The following is a 22500-nucleotide window of genomic DNA, read 5'->3' as shown; positions in this document are numbered from 1 at the left end:
TAGGTGTGTATGTATAGACATATACGTACAGACATATATGTGTGTGTATATATATATATGCCTCTGTGCGTGTGTGTGTGTGTACACTATTCATGGTTTCAGATATCCGCTGGTGGTCCTGGAACATACGCTCATTGACAAAGGCTCTACTGTGCTATTAAAATGGTAATACTAAGGGTTTTAAAAGTCCTTTGGTTCTCAATTTAATACCTGCTCAAACTAATACAGTACCAATATGGTACTGGGAAAAGCACTAAAGTTCTGAAGCAGCAGAGGTGGCAAGTGACTCTGTAGCCTGTTTTGATTACATTATTGATAGACACAGATGGTCAACAGAAGCTAGTGTGCAATGCCATGTGCAAGATCTTTAAAACTTGTTTGTGTGAGAAGATAGTATTTGAACCTGTCTAGATGGCTGGCTGCTCAAACTTAAGCCAACTCTGGATGTAGGCTATTCATGGAACTAGACTGGCCGGCCATACCTACCTACAACACAAGCTAGAGAATGTGGCTCAGGAATCTTGCACTGTGACCCACCTGTAATGGATCAGCAGACAGTGGGAAGTTTCTAAGTAAACCCCTACTAGAGAGCTGCCCAACATGGAACACAGCTTTATTTTACTTGTATTACTTTATTACCAATTCTCAAGCAGCAGTGAGAGAGAAAAGCACTCATCACAGTTTCACAAAGAAGCAGACAGGCTTGGAGAATCTGACTATGTTGCCCCAAACACACTGCTTCTAAACTGTGATGCAAACCCAGGAGAGAATGACTCCAAGCCCAGCATTGGAGATGCTTGAGATATATGTGACTGAGCTGAGAAGGACGTATGTGTCCAGTGATAACTAGAAATCCTAGACCAGAAATGATCTAAGTCCTATGTTGTACAGTTACAGTAGACACTATGTATACAGGAATACTGGGCTCCAGATATGGGTAACTAAGCATCTAGGTTTTCTATTTTATTTTATTATTTTCATTCATAAAATTTAAATCATCACTGAAAGGTGAAACTACAGACATTTCAAGCCTAAAGTAATCATTCTCCACAGTCTAGGAGGTCAAATCAGGGTTCATGAAGGCCACAGTCTGACACATTAAGATATGAGTTAGACTTTTCTTGTTTCAGGTTTGCAATCTCCATAGAGAGTCAAAGTTCTCACAAACATAGCCCAGTCCCTTTAGTCTACAGATGAAGAAGTAAAAAATCTCTCTCATGGTTCCATATTCTCTTTGAACCCGCCCTATGCAACATGCACATGGCCTATGAGGTCCATGAGTTCTGTTTTACTGCTTCCCATTTCTCTCCTGAAGTCATTCTTCTCCTTTCTCTCCCTGTATTCTCCTTATCAACTCCAGTAATTACTGGTGTTGTGCCTTTTTATAAACCTGGACATCATCATCTTTGCTCCCATGAAGATGAATTAGTTCTCTTAAAATGGCTTTCAGTGCACTTGAATTCTATCCCCCTATCACTCTTAGAAAAGCAGTCCATGAAACAGTGAGTAATGTCACTCACAGAGAGACTATCCACTCACACCTCAAAACATGACCCCAACAACAGGTATCAGAAGCCTCCATCCCCACTGACCCTGCACATGGCCAAATCCAAAAGAAAGTTAATCATCATATCATGTCTGACTTTATTCTGTATTTATACTGTATTTCTATTTTTGTAATGTCCCAGTCCCCAGTTAGCTTATCAGCTAAGTAAAGATGTTAAGAAAGCATTTGGCTAGAGCATCCAACAGGGTTCTATTCACAGAAGTTGGTTTCAGCCAGTCCTTGGTTTCCCAGAACACACATCACACTATCCACTCAATTGGGATACTCAAAGCATTCATGGCCATTTTTATTTCTTTATAGCTGTGTTGTGTTTCACTAATCTTCAAAAATGTTCTTTGTGAACATTCAATAATGACCACAGTAATCTTTGAATTCTCTACCTTGAAAACTAGAGAGTTCTGTGAGACAGTATGGGGGATTGATTCTTTCCAGCTTTAAGACAACTTGCTGAAATAGTTTATCTTCTCAAAGACCTATGATCTTTGGAAATATAGTGATGATTGTTTAGTGTCATTCCTGAATGCTCTAAAATGACTTTGGGTATAGGACTGGCATGTTATTGAGCTCTGGGCCCTAAGGAAGGGCACAAATGAAATCCAAGTATACATCAGGTAATGAAGGAAGGCACCAGTCTAATGTCCAAGTTAGGATAAAATACAGCCATAAACATAATCTATCCCACAGATGGTTTTCAGACAGCTCACAAGCTAAGAATAGCTTAATTTTTTAAAACATTGTTAAAAAATTAAAAGACCATATTATAGACATTGTCTATATGGCCAACAATACCTAAAACATTTATTCTTTAGGTTTTTTTTTCAGACTAAGTGTGTCAACCCCTGGTATTAGGAACCATCCATTCGTTGAGGTCATTTCCCTAAGGATTAGTGAGCTGGGACTCAATAATCCCCAGTTCCCTTTGATCCCTTTTTAATTTATTTTCTTTTTCAGTTCAAAAATATCAGAGGTAAAATATTGCATAAATCTAAGAATAAGCACAATACATATCAAATATAATAACAAATAAATGTATACTTCTTTGAAGAAGATCAACACTATGGGTAAGGACCTGACCCAAATTCTCTTAAGTGCAAAAGTCAGCTAGAACAAAAAAAACTGAGAGGATCTCAGGGACAAAGAAAAGAACAGCATATCCTCACTCATTCTACTTTCAAGACACAGTTTCCCACTTGTTAGCACCTGCCTCCACATTTGGTTATCAGTATAGGACAGGATACAACTTACCTTTTTCCTCAACCCTACTAGGAAGAAGGAAGAAAGGGAAGGAAGGGAAAGAGAAAAGGAAGGGAAGGAAGGGAAGGAGGAAAGGAGAGAAAGGAAGGGAGGAAAGGCAGGGAGGAAAGGAGGGAGTAAGCCAGGGAGGCAGGCAGGCAGGGAGGGAGGAAGGGAGAGATTCTCAATAATTCTCTTGCACTTTTATATTTGAATTTCTGCAGTATCTGCCTTAAATATCCATAAAATGTTTCTTGATTTGAACTCAAACAAATAGATGAACATAGTACCCAACGCTTCTTCAACCATAATCAAAGAAGATGGCTGCCACTGCTTGACACACATCTATGACCATTACCTGGCTCAGTGCAGTTCTTGTTGCTCCGGAGTCCTGCATCTTCAGAAGTCAGACTGTCATTCATCTGCATTAGCTTCCTACCCACCATCCACTTTCTATCTTCCCCAATAAGGTCCATGAGATCAAGCTCTGGGGAGAAAAAGACAATAACCATACATCACTAACAGTTGAGTTTCAGCTTTGAGCCATGCTAGGTGTCCAATTCCTTAATCAGCCATCATTGTGTCAGCTCTTCCCAGATCCTCAAGCTATGCTACCTCTACCCACCTGATGACTTCCTCTGGCTGCTGACTCCCCCTAGTTCCAACCCAGGCAGCTCTTAGCCAATGACAGGTATAAATAAATGTAGAAAAAATTGACTGCAGGGGCAGAACAACCTTGAGGTATGTATTCTAACAGGATTCAAGTTTTCCCCAATAGAATCAAGCTCTTGGGGTATACAGTACAACTCTTCTGATAAAGTGTTTTTGATTAATGGCTGTCTCTTCTCTATCTCAATCTCCTGCATCCAATGACATGTCTAGAAATATTTAACAACTAGAATATCTTAAGGGGAAAAATATTCCAGATTTATACTCAGTCAATGACTGATTTCCATGGTATTAATACTCCTATCAAGGCCAATTTCAAACAACTGGCATGACATTATTGTGAATAGAGCTTAGAAAGAATTAAGTCAACTCCATTAAGACAGCACGATCTGGTTTCAGCCTACCAATGTGTACTTATTATAACAATCTCCCAAATATATCAACTACCATTTAACACATGCTCAGGATCTACCTCTTGGGGGTAACCTAAGCTAAGACACCATTTCACCATCCCCAAAGCATAGGCCAGTGAAGGTCTGAGAGAAAGTTTTCAAGACAAGAGTTAAAGACAATGCACACCACAGAAGTAATGTTTGGAGGTGAGTATAAAGGAGCACTCAAGTCTCTGCTCTGGCCAAATAGCCAAGTGGAAGAACAGAGACCAAAGAGTACATGAGAGGAGAAAATGGCCCATTCTGTTTAGGACATTTTGAAAAAGATGCATGTTGCCTGTGTATTAAAATACTTCCAGGAAGGAGCTAACGCCCAGAGAACACCAAGAGAACATAAAGAAAACAAAGAAGGGCATGGAAAATATGTGTGGGTATGATCTCTGTATGTTTCATGGAAGGACATAAACTCTATCCATCAAAATGTCTGAACAGGGACAACTACTGAAAAGTAAAATAAGAAATCCTAGGGAATCCAGCATTCTTCAGAGAGAAAGTGGAATAAAATGCTCTAACAAAGGAACATGGGAAAAGGGTAAAAAGCAAGAAAGCATGCTGCGGGGAAGGAAGGCAAGAAAGAATTTTTAAAAACAGAATAGTTAACAGTCTTCACTACCATGGATAAATCTGTCAGGATAAAAGGAAAAATATGACCATTGAAACTTCACATCATTAGAAAATGGAGACAGTCACAGCATCTTTCCACTAAAGAAAGCAGTGATATGAGACCATGACTACATCTTAAATGTCTGTAATAGCTATGGTCAGAAGATAGATCTAAGTATAAGGTATAGGCCTAACTTGTGGGCCCCATGGCCTTCATACAAGACCCATGGGGCATACCCAGGCACCTGATATCATATTCTGAAATGTTCAATGGGTCATCATAACCTGTTCTCAATTTCTATAGTGATTCATAGTTTCCAATATATTTCATTTGCATTTTAAAAATTTAATCCTCATAACATCACCCAGGAAACAAAGGGGAAACATCAACACTATCGCTCAAACATCCAATCACTGCTAGCTAAGAGTAAGTGCTCAATAAATCACCATTCCTACTTTATGGAAGGGTAAAGTCAGACTTCTGAAGTTTCTAGAAATCACAAAGTTTATGGGCACCTGATTTAAAGCCCAAATGCTACCTTCTTCATTTGCCACTAATTGAAGGCTGATCTCAAATGCTCCAGCTCTTGGAACTCAACACATGTAAATTCAAAGTAAGATAAGGCACCCATCCAATGACCTTGGACAATGAAATGCAGGTTCTAGATATTTTATCATGTCAGCAAGTACTGGAGAGGGCAGAACAGCAGATTTGGACAAGGAACCCTGGCATCTGCCAGAGTACTTAGTACCTAAAGACAGAGTCACACTGTGATTGACAGATATGGCATTCTACTGTCTTCATAGTCTAAGTCAGAGAAAAGTACTCTGTTGACCTGCAATCCCAAAATTAGGGAAGACCCCAAAGATCTGCAGAGGCAAGAGTATCCCTTAAAATTACTTTCAAAGCTCCTTTTTATGCCAAGTTTCCATGGTTCTGTAATTCTAAGAGAAAAGCTGATACCAATTAAGAGATGTAAAAGTAAAGCCAGCTATTGTAGCATAAAATTAGGGAATTTTTTTACATAATGATTCAATATCTTCAGGAATTAGAGACTATTAAGGCAGCACCTCTGGGTTCCAAAACCTACAAACTTTTATCTCAACAAAAATAGACTCAACCACTGACCACTGATATAATAATGCAGAGACCAGAGTTTGAGAAGGAAAAAAATAATGAAAATATTGAATTGCATTCATTTCCTTCCTAGTGAGAACCAAGTCTGACAGTACTATTCTCTAGTTCATTTGTCCTCATAAGACTCCCAGTGAGTTAAGAAGAGGCAATACATTCCTGGGTCAACTTACCTTTAGTGTAAGTCAGACTAAACATGGTTTTCTGAACATCAAAGCCAATTCATATCCACAAAAACAACCTTCAATAGTTTTCATGGCTTCTATGTATTAATAATGTTTGTTACAAGCAAAGAGTTTCCTATTCATTATTATGTTTCATCTTCATAATAGTTCCATGTGGCAGTATTAGTGCTATATTTTGCAAATAAGGAAAGGGAAGCATACAAAAATTAAACTACTTACCCAAGATCATAGTGAACAAAGTAGAACAGGAATCTGAACCCAAGTCTATTAACTTCAAAAGCCAAATGTGTAGTAGATCCCTAGATACAATGAAATGTGTCGTGGCTGCACTGGATAGACAATAGCTAGATGGATTAAACAGTTGGCACCTTATGATGGGTTATAGTTAAAGACTCTGTCACTGGACCTATGGCTGCAGAAACCATTAGAAATACCGGTGAGACATGAGTCCTTAGAAAGCCTCACAAACAAAAGAACAAGAAGGTTCTAAAACTCCACTTGTGTGGTGTTGTGTTCAGTGTGGTCAGCCATGACCTGGAAAGTTATATTCCTGCATTTCGAGAAGAGGGATAGTAAGGAAGCCTTGGAGGGTAGAAAGGCAACTTGGATATGGAAACCCTTCCATATCTATATCCATATTTTCTGTTTTCACCCTTCTCTCTTCACTCACCTCCCCAGCTTCCTTAGACTGCTCTGTTACAGTGAGGAGCCTGCTCCGCAAAGCTACATTTGAGCAATGTCAACAAAAACACTTGGCCCTGGTCCATTGCATTCTTGGCTCTTCATCTGCCAGGCCCTGGAAGTTGCATGTTGGCCTAATTAGTCAGGGGGAGGGGAAAGGGCTGCAGAGCAAAGAGGGAAGGCAGTAGGCTCCTATGTCACATGTCACCAGTACATACAGCCTGTATTACTGTGGACTCTGAGAAGAAGGCACGAGAAAGAGAGGACCATGGAGATGGTGTGGGGGTGTGCTGGCAGGAAAGGAAGCCCTGTTCTCAATCTGAGACTCAGGCTGCATGCACTGAGGAAGGAAAGAAAGTGGAGGCTGGGTGCCAAGTTTCCATTACAATGCTGTGTGCTCACCCTCTCATGCTCTAGCTTGCTTGCCTGCTCTCCCTCTCAGTCTCCTCCCCCTCCAACTCTCCCCCATCTCTCCCTTTCTCTCCCTCTCCCTTCTCATCTCACTCCCTATACACTCTCATCTTTCACTTTGTCTCTGTCTTTTCTCCATCCTCCTTCTAATGGCTGGAGCATAAGAGTCCAAGGATTCCTGATACCAAGAATAGATCTTCTTGAGTGCCCCCTCCACAACAAACAGCTCCAGCTCACAGCCTTTACCCCAAGACTAACAAAGGGTCTCTTGGGTTCAATCTGTCCTACAGGGCTTCCAATCCTTTGCAAACACTGGCCCTAGGCCCAGAAGTCTCTCTGCTGCAGGGATTAACTCTTTCAGAAACCTAGGGAGGCAGCAGATAGAGGTGTGTGGGAAGAATCCTCGGTGACGGCATCCTTTATGCCTCTCACCTATGTGCCAAGTATCCTTCCTGTGCTATCTCACCACATCCTCTCACAATGAACACCTCTCTTTTCTCTGCTGCTGTGGATGGGTCAAGAATCCAAGCTGGAACTCATCTTCACTCAGACTGCAAAGTACAGAGATGGGTTTTTTCACCTTGTGTCAGAGATCCAGAAACCTGGGGATGGGGCCTTCCAGAACCCATGGGCTCCCTTTGAAAGGAATACTAACCCAGGAACTGAATGCTGCCCTACTTCTATCAAACCAGCAGACAGAGAACCACCATTCCCAAACATCCAGAGAAACAGAGTGCCTCATTTGCACATGCAGGAACTAAGTCATGGAATGCCTAATGCACCACTTAAGAAAGAAGGTCCAGAAAGCTCCGAGAAGAAACTGAGCCCATGGCATCAGGCAGTGATTTTCTGGGCTGGCTCAGTCCTCTTCACCAAGACTATAAATACCCCACCCTGTAGTTTACACAGCTGCCTCCACTCTGGCCCTGGGTCTTCACCTCAGGGTTGGAGGTGGCGTTTGCATAAGCCAGCAGTCAGCAGACTGGACTGCCTTCTGCCGACTCCAGTGAGCAGCAACACTCTACAAATGACCCGCTTCCAGACTCCACCCCTCAAGTCTCAGGAGGGTGCACTGGGTGATTTTTACAGTGTGTGTATGTGTGTGTGTGTGTGTGTGTGTGTGTGTGTGCATGAGTGTGTGCATGTGTGTGTGCCGTGCACTCATGTGGTGTTGTCTTAGCTTTACACATGTGGATTTTCCTCCATGGATATTTTAAACAAGAGTCTCCCACTGAATTTGTTTGTAGTCCTTGGAAGGAGTACATACTGGGGAAATTGTGGAAAGTTTGCACCTCACCAAACAAGCTGACCAAACCCACCAAAGAAAGAAGCTAACTATGCCACCAAACTTCCAGAAAGAGGCAATTCAGAGATTCTGGGAGAAGAGCTCTCTGGACTGAAAAGAAGCCATGGATTCTTCTAGCCACTTAAGCACTGTGACTGGTGGCCAGCGGGACCAAGAAACCAATGGACTAGTCAGTATGTCTCCAATCCAGCTACCACAATCCACAGCAGTACTGTTAGTATTTGATGTAAACTTATTCCCAGTATCTTCACTCCCAGAGAAAACATGCATTGAGGTTGAACTCAGTTTAGGACCCACATCCCTCCGAGAGTGGCCTCTCTTTCCCTTGAAGTGTATAGAGGAGGAGGGTGTGAACAACCCTAGTCACCTATCTACCTGAAGTGGGTCACTTCATTTTGGAGACTGCATCTTTAAAAAACCCACAGGAGATCCCTGGGAAGACTGGGTCAGAGGTGTTGCTCCCAGGCCCTGAGGGCATTTCAGAAAAGAAAATGCAAGTGTCCAATCAGTGAATTTGAATTCTGCACTAGCTCCAAGCACTCCCCAGAGACCTCCAATAGAATGGGCCTGATTGAGCAACTCAAACAGCACATGTGCCTTTAGAAGCAAAATGGGAGGAATAGAAGTGAAGAGGATGGTGCTCTGATCAGCAACGTTTCCAGCTGGAAGGAAACAGGGGTGAAAGTGTGGAGGACATTGTCCTCATGTGCTAACTCTGCAAACTTATAGTTAGCCCCAGACAGAAATAGGAGCCTGCCGGGTCTTAACAATTACCCAGGACTGAGAAGCAAACACTACAATCTCATAATACGATGATGACTATACCTGTTGAGAGGAAGTGAAAGGCACTTCCTCAGGCTTCTCAGGTGGCAGAAGTATCTACCCTCTCCCAGTATCCTCAACACACACCCAAGGGCTAGCAGCCAAATCTTTAACAAAGACAGCCTTTACAGTTGATTGGATTAGCTAGGATAGGAAAATGGAGAGGAAAGGGCAGACTATGGCCACAGGTGCACCTACAACTCAATGAAGGTGACAGGAATCCCTTGATGTGAAATGGAAATCACCTTTCGGATAGAGGCTTCCAGTTAAAATGCTATTCATACTCTCTGAACCTGACCATCTAACCCATCACCTAGCCTAAGAAGACACTGGAAGACTACTTATATTGTTGAAACTCTACTCATCTCCTGAAATATGCCACTGTGATCAGTCTAGATCTGTGATTACAAACAATTCCTCTACCCTCACTGTCCAGTATGGTAACCACCAGCTACCTATGGCTTTTATTTCACATATGGCTGACCAAATAGAAACTGATTTTTTACTGTGTTTGATTTTAACTAAATGTGCACTTAAAATTTAAATATTCACATGAGGCTAATGACTACACTAGGGTGGTTGCCATTATCTCCATATAGAATGTCCCCACTCCAAGGTCAAGAACCAAGACAGAACTCCAATTCCATAATCATATTGAAGGGACAAGTGGAGACAAAGGAAAATACCTTTGGACACAGGTAAGCAAACATTCCAAGGGACAAAGAAGGCAGGTTTGTCCCATTTCTGTTCTCTTTTTGTTTCCTTCTTTGCCTCAGAAAAACAACAGCTGATCATGCTGACTGAGAAGAGAATGGAAAGGCTCCTCTATACTAAAAACTAGTCCTCAGCTCTCTGAGACCAGAGAGATCTGGCCATCTTGTTCTGTGGCAAAGAAACATATACCTAATGAGAATTTAAAGCAAAAAACAACAACAACAATACAAGTTGACCAAGAAACCACACAAGATCCCCTTGAAAAGTTAACTGCTTATGGTAATACAAATTCACAATCATGGGCATTTGGGTGACTTGGAATTCTAGCCCTCAATCTGTCACTAGCTTTGGGCATTGGAGAAATTGAATCTATTCATCTCAATTACTACATCTGAAATAAAGGCATGAACAATCTCATTTATTTTATTTTTTTGTCAGTTGTGGGTCTTGAACTCTGGCCGTGGCTCTGGCCCTGAACTCTTCAGCTCAAGGATGGCACTCTACCACTTGAGCCACAGCATCACTACCAGTTTTCTGGTGGTGAATAGGAAATAAGAATCTCACAGATGTTCCTGCCCCACTGGCTTTGAACTGTGATACTAAGATCTCAGCCTCCTGAGCTAGGATTATAGGCATGAGCCACTGGCGCCCGGCTAAACTCACTTCTTTAGCCTGGATTTTAAATGTATGTTTGAGGGTAGAGTCACCTGATGGAGGTTGGTGGAGTTTGTCCTTCAGAGCTGTGTACTCCAAGGGGAATAAGAGACACAGTTTTATTTTTTGGAAGAAAATATCTGTATTGTATCTGTGTTATACCTGTAAAATATCTGTATTTACAAAGCTCTAGGAATAAGGAAAGCACATACTTACTACTTGAAATATGGATTACAGAGCCACCTACATTGAGTCCATGGGTCACCGTGTGCTATCAATAACATAATAGAAAAGCAACTACTGCATACAGCAAACAATCTAAAGGAAAAGTACAGAACAAACATGGTGCCCTTCCTAGCTCTCTTGCTTTGTAATATAGGGGATTTGCATGGGTTTAATTAAGTGGATTTGCTAACATTATTTACAATCCCTTTACAATATTTTGAAATGAGATGGGAACATGAACTTGAATTTTTTAACCATATAGATATACATTGATAGCAAAGTATTTTTTTAATTTTGACCTTGTCTTATAAAAAGAGAACTACTCTAAATATGATAGCTGTTTCTGAGAAGACACACAGCCACCAGGTAAGAATACACTTTGTGGTTATTTTTAAAGAACACACACATACACCCACACTCTCCCCTCCCCGTGTGTTCTTCCAGATGACATTTTAACAACCAGTGAGAAATTGCTTTACTATGGGAATTTGTTCTATGACAGGAGCATTTTGAAAACAAATACTAGGGAATTTTGTTACTCCTCCCACAATGATAAAAATCAGTAGACTCTAAAAACAGTTACATGAGCCAGGCACTGGTGGCTTATGCTTGTAATCCTAGCTACTCAGAAGACTGAGATCTGAGGATTGCTACTCAAAGCCAGTCCAGGCAGGAAAGTCTGTGAGACTCTTATCTCCAATAAACCACCAAAAAGCCAGAAGTGGAACTATGGTAGAGTGGTAGCCTTGATCTCAGCGACAGTGCCCCTGGCTCAAGTTCAAGCCCCAGGAATGGCACCAAAAATTAATCAATTAAATGCAAATAAATAAAACACTTGAATGTCTCACCTTAAACCTGGAAGGCGAATTACATAATCTGATTAATATACTCCAAATCAAGGAATCTGAACCCATTTATCAAAAATATGCAAATTCAACACCTTGTAAAAAGTGGCAAGAGTAACCTCCTGAAACCAGAAAAGATGAGAAGTCTTTGCATAACTGATGAATGAAATTAAAATATTTTGATTTAGTTGCAACAGCCAATGATACTTTTCTAGCACTAGATCTGTGTATCTTGTTGAAATTATCTGTTTCAGAAAGGGCAGCCATTAAACATCAATATTCAAATAAACTGAACCTCAAATTAAAATAAACAGTACTTCAAGTTTATTTTGCTCCTGGTATGGAAGTAATATTTCCAAAAATAATGTATATTCAATCATGTCATGCTCAATAGACCATCTTGGATATTCATAAGCAATAATATTCATAAGACTTAGATACAATCAAAATATTTTGCTCAAAAAAGAATATTATTCTTAAATGGCTTGTCTTATCTTTATTTTTATCCTTAACTTAATGTTTCATCATATATGAAGTCTTAGCTGGGTCTGAGTTTTTTGAGTCCTGAAGCTATATAATGTGGGTCTTTTGTTTTAATTGTCAAGGTGACAGAGGGATTAAGTTACATAAGTAAGGTAGTAAGTATATTTCTTGTCAAACTTGTTACCCCCTCCCTCATTTTTCTCCTACTTTCTTTCTCCTCTAATACCCCCCCCCAAAGCTGTACAGATCATTTCCAACTTATAGTCCTGTGAGTATCACTATTACACTGGTTCTCCCTTGTCCTTTGTCTCACCATTCTGTTGTTCCCCTTATCTCCCGTAATTCAGATGAACATGTATACAATCCGTAAAAATTAAATACAAAATAGCATTAATAATAGCACATAACATTGTGGTGGGGTTTGGACTAAGGGCTTCGTGCTTTCTAGGCCAATTCAATAGTAGAGCCACACCTCCAAGCCTCTCCCTCATAGGTTTTTTTTTTTTTTTTTTTACATACTGTACAGAGGGGTTACAATTACATGGGCAAGATAATGAGTACGTTTCCTATCAAGCATTGTAGCCTCCTCCTTTGTTTACCCTTCACATCCCTTCCCAGCTTCCCCCCAACCCTCCCACTCAATCCTCCCCCCCCAACCAAAGTTGTAAAGTTCGTTTTCGACATGACAACTTGTACTTCTCATTGCTGCAACGGGTCCACCTTATCCTTATTTAAACGACTTGTTTTTCCCCTTCCCCTCCACAAATTATACCGACATCAAATACAGTGAAAGCAGGGGTTATACTGTGGGAGAGGGACATACAAAGCAACAAAGAAATAATCTTATAAATGCGTTAGAAACAAATGCATGAAAGAAAAAAAAACATTTAAATACATATCGTAGGGTTCATTTTCCTAACATCACCTTATCTGACCTTTTCTGCTTGACTCATACATATACTAGATATTGCAAATAAGAGAAACTATGGGACCTATGTTTCTTTGGGCTTGGCTTACTTCACTTAATATAATTTTTTCCAAGTCTTTCCATTTCCTAACAAATGGGGCAATGTCATTCTTTCTGATGGAGGCATAGAATTCCATTGTGCATATATACCACATTTTCTTGATCCATTCATCTACTGAGGGGCATCTGGGTTGGTTCCATATCTTAGCTATGGTAAATAATGCTGCAATAAACATAGTTGTGCTGGTAGCTTTAGTGTGGTCTTGTTTGTAAACATTTGTGTTCTCACTTCCTACCCAGGCACATGGCTGAGTCACCATCTACCTACTTTTAGGATTCCCATCATCACAGGGATCACAGGCATGCAACACTAAGTCCAACTTATCTTCCATGGACTGTTCTGCCTGGGCCACCATGGTATGGTGATCCTTTCAACTTCAGCCTACCATATACGTTGTGATAACAAGTCTATACCATTGTGCCTAGATATGGGTTGAGAAGGGGTCTCACAAACTTTTCTGCCCTGGCTGACCTCAAAACACAATCCTTTCACTCTCAGTATGCTAAGTACCTAGAATTACAGGCACAAATCACAAGTATATAGCTATTACATATCACTTCTGCATCAATATGCATTTATTGAAAGAGTCTGGAGACCCTGGCTTCCTCTGACACCTTCCTTCCACTCCAGCTATACCATATGCCACACGCCATGCCCTGCTGCTCTATCCTCAGTGTCTGTATTTTCCACACATTTAATACTTTTGACCCTTGCAGACCTGCCAAATTCATTCCCTCAGTTCTCTTTAAAATTCACACTTTTGCTTCCAATTGAATAGAATTTGACCACACTACATTGCTTGGCTCCTCAAAATCACAGCCATTTCCATCATTTGTGCTTGAATAAACAGTCCAATTTATTCCTGAGTACAAGTATAAAATCGTCTGCTGTTTCCTCTCAGCTGTCTTGTCCCTTCATTACAAAAGAAGGCAAGAACTGAGACTTTCCCTCCTTCTAAGCTTTTCTTAATTCATGCTGACAGTAAAAAAACACCAGGAGGGGTGAGGCAGAGGGAAGTGAAAATGCAAAGCAATTTCTTCTTCCTAATTCTAAACCGAATGCCTTCCTTTAAAGACACCATGTATCCCAAAGGGTGAAGAGAAGGAAGAATAGCTGGGACCAACAAACACAACAGGAATCATGAGAAAGAACATCGCAAAGACTAAGGAACTTGTGTTTGAACAGTTGTGACCCTGTAGTCTGCCCCGTTTCTGATTTGCTTTGTTTGTTGGTCATGAGGCTTGAACTCAGAGCCTGGTTGCTGTCCCTGAGCTTTTTTGTTCAAGGCGAGCACTCTACCACTTTGAGGCACAGCTCCACTTCTGGTTTTCTGGTGGTTAATTGGAGATAAGAGTCTAATGGACTTCCTTGACTGCGCAGGACATATTTTTTTTTCCTTTTTAAAAAACTAGTCCCTAGTTCTTCCACAGAGGAAGGACTCAATAAATCTCTACTGAGAAAATGTTAGTTACATTAGAATTTGGTGCCTATTCAGTATCTCTTCTCCCTTAATTTGAATCATCAGATTTTTCCTTTCCAAAGCAATCCTCCACCACTCCAGTATATCTGTTCTGAGAGGAAGCTCCATCCACTCAGGCCATGAATGCAGCCTGTAACAAAGGCCTGGCCAACTACTGCAGTTTAGAGCCTGCATGTCCCCAAGGGACCATGTGTTAAGGCTTAGTCTCCAGCTTAGCACGTTGGGACGTAATACAGCCTTTAGGAGGTGAGGCATAGTGAGCGGAAGTTAGGTCATGAAAAGGATTATCTGACCCACTCTCTTCTCTTCTCCCCTACCCTACTCTACCATTCCTGCTGTTTTCCCCTTTTCTCCTCCTCCTTCTTCTGGTCTCTCCACTCTCTTTTCTTTCTATTCCCTCACTCCATTTTGATTCCTACCCCCTGTAAGGAAAGTGGCTTTACTTCACCATAGGCTCCCAGCAATGATGTGCTGCCTTACCACAGGACCACAGCAATAGAGCCAATCAATCATGGATTGAAACTTCCAAAACTATGAACCAAAATAAGTCTTTCTTTTTTATGAGTTCATTATATCAGATATTTTGTTACAATAACAAAATGCAATATTTTGTTACAAAATTGACTAACACACTAATGAAAGGCCTACGTCCCACAGGCCATGATGATTGGTTCTGAAAAGTGGCCATAAGTGATTCAAACCAAACAAACCAGGTCTGAGGAGAGAGACTCATCCGCTTTCCCCCCGTAAGCCTTGATCTGGAAATAGGAGAGTCCACAGGCTCCAAACTCAAACACAGGCAGTAAACAAAGGTAACCAGAGCCAGATCAAGAGACAGGCAGCCAAGATCCTGATGACATGACATTTCAGTCCTGGATACCTGACACCAGACTGATCATCACATTTGCACATTGCAATGGCTTTCCTCTATCACCAGAGCCAAACTAGACTGTCTCTTGTACAATAGTAACTGAAAGGCTCCTAGCTGATTCATGCTTCCACTTTTAAATTCTACCCTATGTAAAGTCTGGTGAAATCCGAAAGAGAATGTTCTCCAAATCTTCCTGCCTTTATTCTGTGTCCATTACAGTGTACCACTAACCAGATAGCTTTCTCTTTTCTCTTCAGAAATGTCATTTACCCCACCATGAAGCCCCCCCCCCAACTCCCATCAAAAAGCTCCCACAAACGAAAGTAATACAGCTATAGAAACACTGGGAAGTTGCATGGAAATTAATATGGCTAGAGAGCACAAAAGGCTCATGTCATGGCTGCAAAGAGTAAAGATGGGTTACTGATAGTGGAATAATATAGTCTACGCACAGCCTTCAAATATCCAGCCAGACTAGGCCAGCTCACAGCCAGAGGCCAGCCCATTCAAACAGCTTCTGATGCCATTGTGACAGTGGAGTAATGCTTTAGACTGAGGTGCACTGATTACAATGCTGGGAGGTATTCTCGTTTGAATTTCCCAAAAGTTGTGTTTGAGACAAGAGACTTGAGGAGGAGCTTATTTTAATGGGGAGGAGAGTAAGGTAGAGAGGAAAACAAATCAGGGAAAGGTAACAAGAAGATCAAATGGTGCATTATTGAGGCTGTTGCTGCTAGTAACAAGGGCACAAGTCCACTGGAAGCAATGAGATGAATTCAAAATGTCTCTTAAAATCAACCACCTACAGGAGGAAGGCTGATGCTTTTTTTTTTTCCAGTCATGGGGCTTGAACTCTGGGCCTGAATGCTGTCCCTCAGCTCTTCAGCTCAAGGCTAGCACTCTACCACTTGAGCAATTGTGCCATTTCCAGTTTTCTGAGTGGTTTATTGGAGTCTTAAAAGAGTCTCACTGATTTTCCTGCCCAGGCTGGCTTTGAACCACGATCCTCAGATCTCAGCTTCCTGAGTAGCTAGGATTACAGGCATGAGCCACCGGCACCCAGCCAGGCTGATGCTCTTATGCCTTACCAGTTGAGGCTTCTCCTAAGGGCACAAACCCACCAAATTCCAGCCTGTACTTCAAGTGGGTCAAGCCAGTTCCCACCTGTTGGGAATACATGCAGAGCTGAACGCTCAGAGAACTGCCCACTGCAGGTGAGGCTGGAACCTGAAGAAGGCTGAGGGTATACTTAGAGGCAAATTGAATGCTGTCAGTTACTGAAGGTAGCTTTGGCCTTGTCTTAAATGGGGTATCTCTTAAAACAAGTGGGAAGATGTGATTGGTCTAGAGCCACAGACACATAGACTTTCTAATGTTTACCCCTTTTTTCTCTCTCTTCTCACCATGAAACAGGACTCCAGATCGAAAATATCTGCTTTATATTTCACAAAGAAGAGGACAGGGCTGAGGATAGGAGCAGCAGTGGTTTCATGTAAACACAAAGCCACTTCATTCTCACTTTTTCCTACTCTTCAGCTCATGCATGTACCTTTCCAAGTTGGAAATTGAAGCCAGCAATAGGAGAACCACAAGTCTGAATGGAAAGAAAGATAGGATCCATTCCCTCTCCATTTCAGTCTGAGTCTGAGGCCGTCAAGAAGAAAGGGGAGGAAGGGTGAGAAGGCACCACTGAGCTGGATGGGAAAGGCTGGTGCAAGCAGGAAGTACTTGCCAGCTCATGCTACCTTGACAATGATTAGACTTATGTCTCATAGTTTAGTCAGTAAGTGCTACCTCCTCATGCTAATTCTTAATCAAGCCCTACAAGTGTATTTCTGTTTATTAGGGATTTGCTTGAGCAATCAGGTAGTACTTGTTTCTCAGAGCTCTGACAAGCACTGCTATCTAACAGACTTCCGACAACTATCCTTTTGAAAGCACTTACTGAAAATGGAACTCAACACTCAGTATTTGGCATCTATCTCCCCCATACACCTAGCCAGAAGCTCATGGTCCCATGCTGCGTAATTTGTTTCTTGCACATCTGTCTGCTCCCTGCTTGCCACCCTATAGTATCTCTCCCAAAATCACACTGAGCCACTCTCTTACAAATGCTCAGATACCTTGTCGATCACAGTTGTCACCAACCAGAGCACAAGAGAGAAGGGTCCACAAGAAGACACATGGGTGGATGGCAAAGAGGAGAGGTAGAGCAAAGGATCCTGGGAATAAAGAGGCACATCTGTCTCTTCTGGAATTATGCATGCTCTATCTCTTAATGGCAGACAGATGAGGAGGGCCAGGCACCAGTGGCTCATACCTATAATCCTAGCTACTCAGGAGGCTGAGACCCAAGGATTGCAGTTTCAAAGCCAGCCTGGGCAGGAAAGTCCATGAGACTCTTATCTTCAAATTAATGATTGAGTGCTAGCCTTGAGTGAAAAAGCCCAGGGACAGCATCCAAGCCCTGAGTTCAAGCCTCACAACTAACAAAAACAAAAAAAAAGAAAGATGAAGCGGTGGTATAAGGACTAATCTTCTGTGTCACCACACCGAAGGTGGAGATAGGAAGTGTCCCTGTTGCAGATGTCAAAGACATTGTCCTTTTCTCAAGATCTCCTCCATTCATCCTCAATCCTCACTGTGTGAGGTGAATATTATGGAAAAGAGGTGACCTAGCCTGACAACTCCAAGGAGAGACAATTATTATGTTAACACAACAGGAAGCATCAGTATATAGTATCTCCTTGGACTAAAGAGATTGATTTAGAAGTGGTAAGTGACCCCAGTCAGGTCAGTAAAATGTGAAGGGAGGTTTGCTAACAAGGTCTAGGAAGGAAGCCCCATCACTCTTCAGAGAAAACTGTGAAGAAGAAAGGCCTGGAATCACTTCGGCCATTGTTACCAACATGGTAGAAGCTGGCTTTAGATTAAAGTTACATAAAGAGGGGAAAGGAAAGAATGAAACTGAGTTCTTGACATGACACTGATCTGTTGATCACTCCAGCCTTGATATACTACCGACACAAACAGTGACAGACAAATCTCCCAGTAACTCAAGCACTTTGAATTGTTTTCTATTTTTGACAGCAAGAGGTGTCATGACTGATGTGTCACATTAAGCTTCTTGTTGAAAAGACATAAGCCTTTGTCATGAAGCACTATATTCTGGTTCAAATGATTGCTCTGCAATTTTCTGGCTTATGTGGTTTCACCACCCCATGAACTTCTTCCAAAAGGGCCCTTGAACATGTGAGAACTGAGCCATGCATCAGCCTTCCTAGCTGGGAAGATATCCTATAGAGGCAGTGAATGCTCATCACAAATACCCTATCCTCCCTCTCAGGTCAGAATCCTCATCAGGGAAAATCAAGGCACAAGCACCCTATCTGTTCCTACCTAGCCCTATCAGTCAGCTCTACACCACTGCAGAAGAGGAAAGAAGTAGAAAGAAACAAGAGAAGACCATGAGAGGTTCCCAGAAATAAATTCCCATCCCTCTAAGAGAATTGCTCACCCCAAAGATGTTCAGTGAAGCCAGGACCACACTGTGAATAGTGTCATCTGATTTACAAGGCTGTCTGGAGCATGTGTTGAGCCTCACCAGGGGCTGGGAGCATCAGAAGACATGTAGAAAGTCTTTTCTTTCCACCTCCAACTTCCAAGGCCACTCCAATCCAGTTTCCAATGAGAAACACATTGCATATGAGTCCTGAGCCGATCTGTACTCTTGATGACAGGCTATCTACTACTTGATGACAATCAGGAAGCAACTGAGGTAGTGGGGTTACCTAACTCTGGAGGGGAGAGCTCCAGTAGCCCCATCCTAAGCTTCAAATAATACTTTCAGCAATGGCAATCCACAGGCTTTCCCCCAAAGGATCACAAGGAGGACAGTGGTCTCCTAATTTTAATCTTTCATGGAAACCAGTAAACCAGGCAATTCTCTTCCACAGAGACAAGTATAGGAGTTCTTCTCAAGAATCCATGCAGGAGATTCACAGGTTGTAAAGGGAAAAATAATGTTTGCTCTTTGCATTCAGTACATGTTTACTTAAGAACTTTTTTCTTTTTATTATCTTTAAGTAGTTGTACAAATGAATTGACATTTAATAAAGCAGCTTATGGGCACAATACATCTCAATCAATTACTGTGATTTCTAATAGCATTAGAAATTATTATCTAACGTACTGTCTGTATTATTTAAGAGTATAGGCACACCTTCAGTAATGTCTGCCCCCTATGAGACTACATGCAGGGCACTGTGCAAGTTCTATGTGCACTTACACTCAACATTTGTCATCCTGATTCTATCTACCTCACACAGGCATAGTTGGGGTGCCTCCGCTCTATTTTCAGTACCTCACTTGTTATGTCAATGTGAGCTGGGTATTTTCATCACATCTGAACTAGATATAACTTGCCCAGAATCTGGCCTTGCAACTTGTCAAAGACCATCAGCTATATGTTGAGTCTCTGCAATGAACTAGACTGCAGGTGGCACTGAGGCTTGAAGACTCAAGGTGATGAACTCTTGGTCTTTGGAAGAACAAACCTAGCTTGTCACTCCCACCCTCTAACTCCCTCCGTGCATCATTCCTTGGCCTTTTAGTACCTTAAACTCATGCTATCTGGACTTTACTCAACTCTACCAACTTCCCAAATGAGAAATGTGAGGGATAAGACTGACTCTTTTTTAGAAACATGATAGGCACATTAAGAGATTTTTACCATGGCAAGAAAAAAAGCTATAAATACAGCAAAATGTTAATGGGGACCCTCAACTGTACATTAGGCTGTTCACTGGATGTTTCTTTCAATACTTCCATATGGCTGAATTTTTTTTTATTTATTTTACTTTTCAAATTTAAGTTTTATTATAAAGGTGATGTACAGGGGGTTTCAGTTATAAAAGTCAGATAATAAGTACATTTCTTTTTGAACTCTGTTACCCCTCCCATATTTTCTCCCACTTTTCCCCTCCCAACCCTCCTCTCCACCCTCCAAGTTGTAAAGTTCATTTCCAACATAGTGTCTAGTGAGTATCTGTTGAATTAGTTCAACTTTTGTTCCTCTATTTCTGTGATTCCCCTTCCCTTCTCCAAATCAGATAAACTTATATACAGTACAAAGGGTATAGAAATAGAAATCAGTGACATCAGGGACTAAACTAAAAGAAAAGGGGAAAGAAAATATAACTGCAAACAGTACAATAAAAACAAAATCTCTTGCTACCATTTTTTGGAGTTCATTTCAATAAGCATCATTTTCATATAAAATGATGTCATATGTAAAGGTAATGTACATATGTAAAGTTGATGTACATATTAAAGGTGATGTGTCATACGCACAGTTATTGAACTATGTGGCTCTCTCCTAAGAATATCTTAGACATATTCTAGTTATTACAAATGAGGGAAACCATGCAGCTTAGGTTTCTCTGGGTCTTGCTTATTTCATTTAATATAATGTTTTTTCCCAAGTTTTTCCATTTCCTTATGAATGAGGCAATGTCATTCTTTCTGATGAATGCATAGAATTCCATCATGTATATATACCACATTTTATCAATCCATTCATCCACCGAGGGACATCTAGATTGAGTCCATATCTTATCTATGGTAAGTAATGCTGCAATGAACATAGATGTGCTGGTGGCTTTAGTACAGGCTGGTCTGTGGTCATTTGGGTAAAAGCCCAGAAGAGGGTTTGCTGGGTTATAGGGAAGCTCTATGTTTAGTCTTTTGAGGAGCTTCCATACTGCTTTCCAGAGTAGTTGAACAAGTTTACATTCCCACCAACAGTGTAGTAGTGTTCCTTTTTGGCCACGTCCCCACCAGCATCTGTTATTATTAGTTTTCTTGATAATGGCCATTCTAAGTGGGGTGAGGTAGACCCTCATTGTTGTTTTGATTTGCATTTCTTTTATGGCCAGTGATACTAAACATTTCTTCATATTTCCATTGGTCATTCTTTATTCTTCTTCAGAGAAGTATCTCTTTGAAACTTTATCCCACTTATAATGGGGTTATTGTTTCATTGAGGATTTATTTGGGGGGGTTAATTTTTGGAGCTCTAAGCATATTTGAGATATGAAGCCCTTGTCTGATGCATATCTAGTAATGATCTTCTTCCATTCTGTGGGCTTTCTATTTATCTTGCTATCTATGTCCTTTGCCATGCAGAAACTCTTCAGTCTGATGCAATCCCATTTATCCTGGCTGGATATTTTCATACAAAATATTGAGGGAATAATGGTGCAAGATCTCAGTGGCATATTAATATTGATAACAAACCCTTGAAGTATCTGACAGTGTTATCATATAAGATTAATGTAATAGCAAAAACTATGGCCAAGTTCAAGGTGTCCAATAAACCCTTCCAGATGTAGCCATGCCTGTGTCACCACTGTGTGTCCAAACCTCTGTAGCTGGCTCCAAAACATGATGGGGCACTTCCATCTGTGGTGCTCTGCTTTGGTAACTGTGTTGACTCTGCCTTCGTAGTCTCAAGAGTAGCCTGTCATCAACACTGTGGCCAGGCACACTGAGGAGTGGTAGCCTCAGGCAGGCAGATGCAGCCTATTCCTAAGAACCATTTCCAGAGCCTTACTGAAGAGTCATCTCCATGTTGGAGTCCTTCAGTCTCTCAAGCTGGAGGTGCTTCACATCTTCCAGAACATCAGTCTGACTAATCTCATCACAGGAATTAGGATGGCCCCCTCAGTAGCACAGCCATATCAACTCAAGGTCCTCTTGTGGGAGATCTACAAAATAATCAGCTCAGAGGACAATTACTTCTGAGCAGCTCTACTCCCAAATCCTCCTCAGGCTATCACTATCACTAGAAACTTGCCTGGATTTAAGGAAATTGTGAAACAGGACCTATCCCTGCACCAATATAAACATGGTAATCTTCTAGCAAAATGGCTCATTTCTCTGATGAATTTATTGCAAGGCCTAGATAAGACCTCAAACCTATCACATGTGCCCTTCAAACCACTCTGATTTAGTTTGGAAGACAGGCTATTTCTTGTGCTTGATTATCACTGTGCAAGCTCCATGCCTGCTTATTCTTCTCTGGAGATCTCTGAAAAACTTGTGCTTCATGGAAAAGCTCCAGGAAAAAAAGTCAT

At 41.3% G+C, this 22500-nt stretch overlaps 1 protein-coding gene across 1 annotated transcript in view; it reads right to left on the bottom strand.

Moving 5' to 3' along the window:
- The window catches only part of Slc24a3 (solute carrier family 24 member 3), a 469379-nt gene that overhangs the window by 397491 nt on the left and 49388 nt on the right, over positions 1-22500 (bottom strand). The window contains exon 2 of the mRNA XM_042666545.1: positions 3159-3287. Within this exon, the coding sequence (XP_042522479.1) occupies positions 3159-3287 (129 nt within the window). The remainder of the gene's footprint in view (positions 1-3158; positions 3288-22500) is intronic.

This window comes from Dipodomys spectabilis, unplaced genomic scaffold (genome assembly GCF_019054845.1).
Source record: "Dipodomys spectabilis isolate Male_0828 unplaced genomic scaffold, ASM1905484v1 ptg000365l, whole genome shotgun sequence".
Lineage (NCBI taxonomy): Eukaryota > Metazoa > Chordata > Mammalia > Rodentia > Heteromyidae > Dipodomys > Dipodomys spectabilis.
The sequence above is the reverse complement of the archived record's forward strand: the minus strand, read 5'-3'. Positions and strand labels throughout refer to the sequence as shown.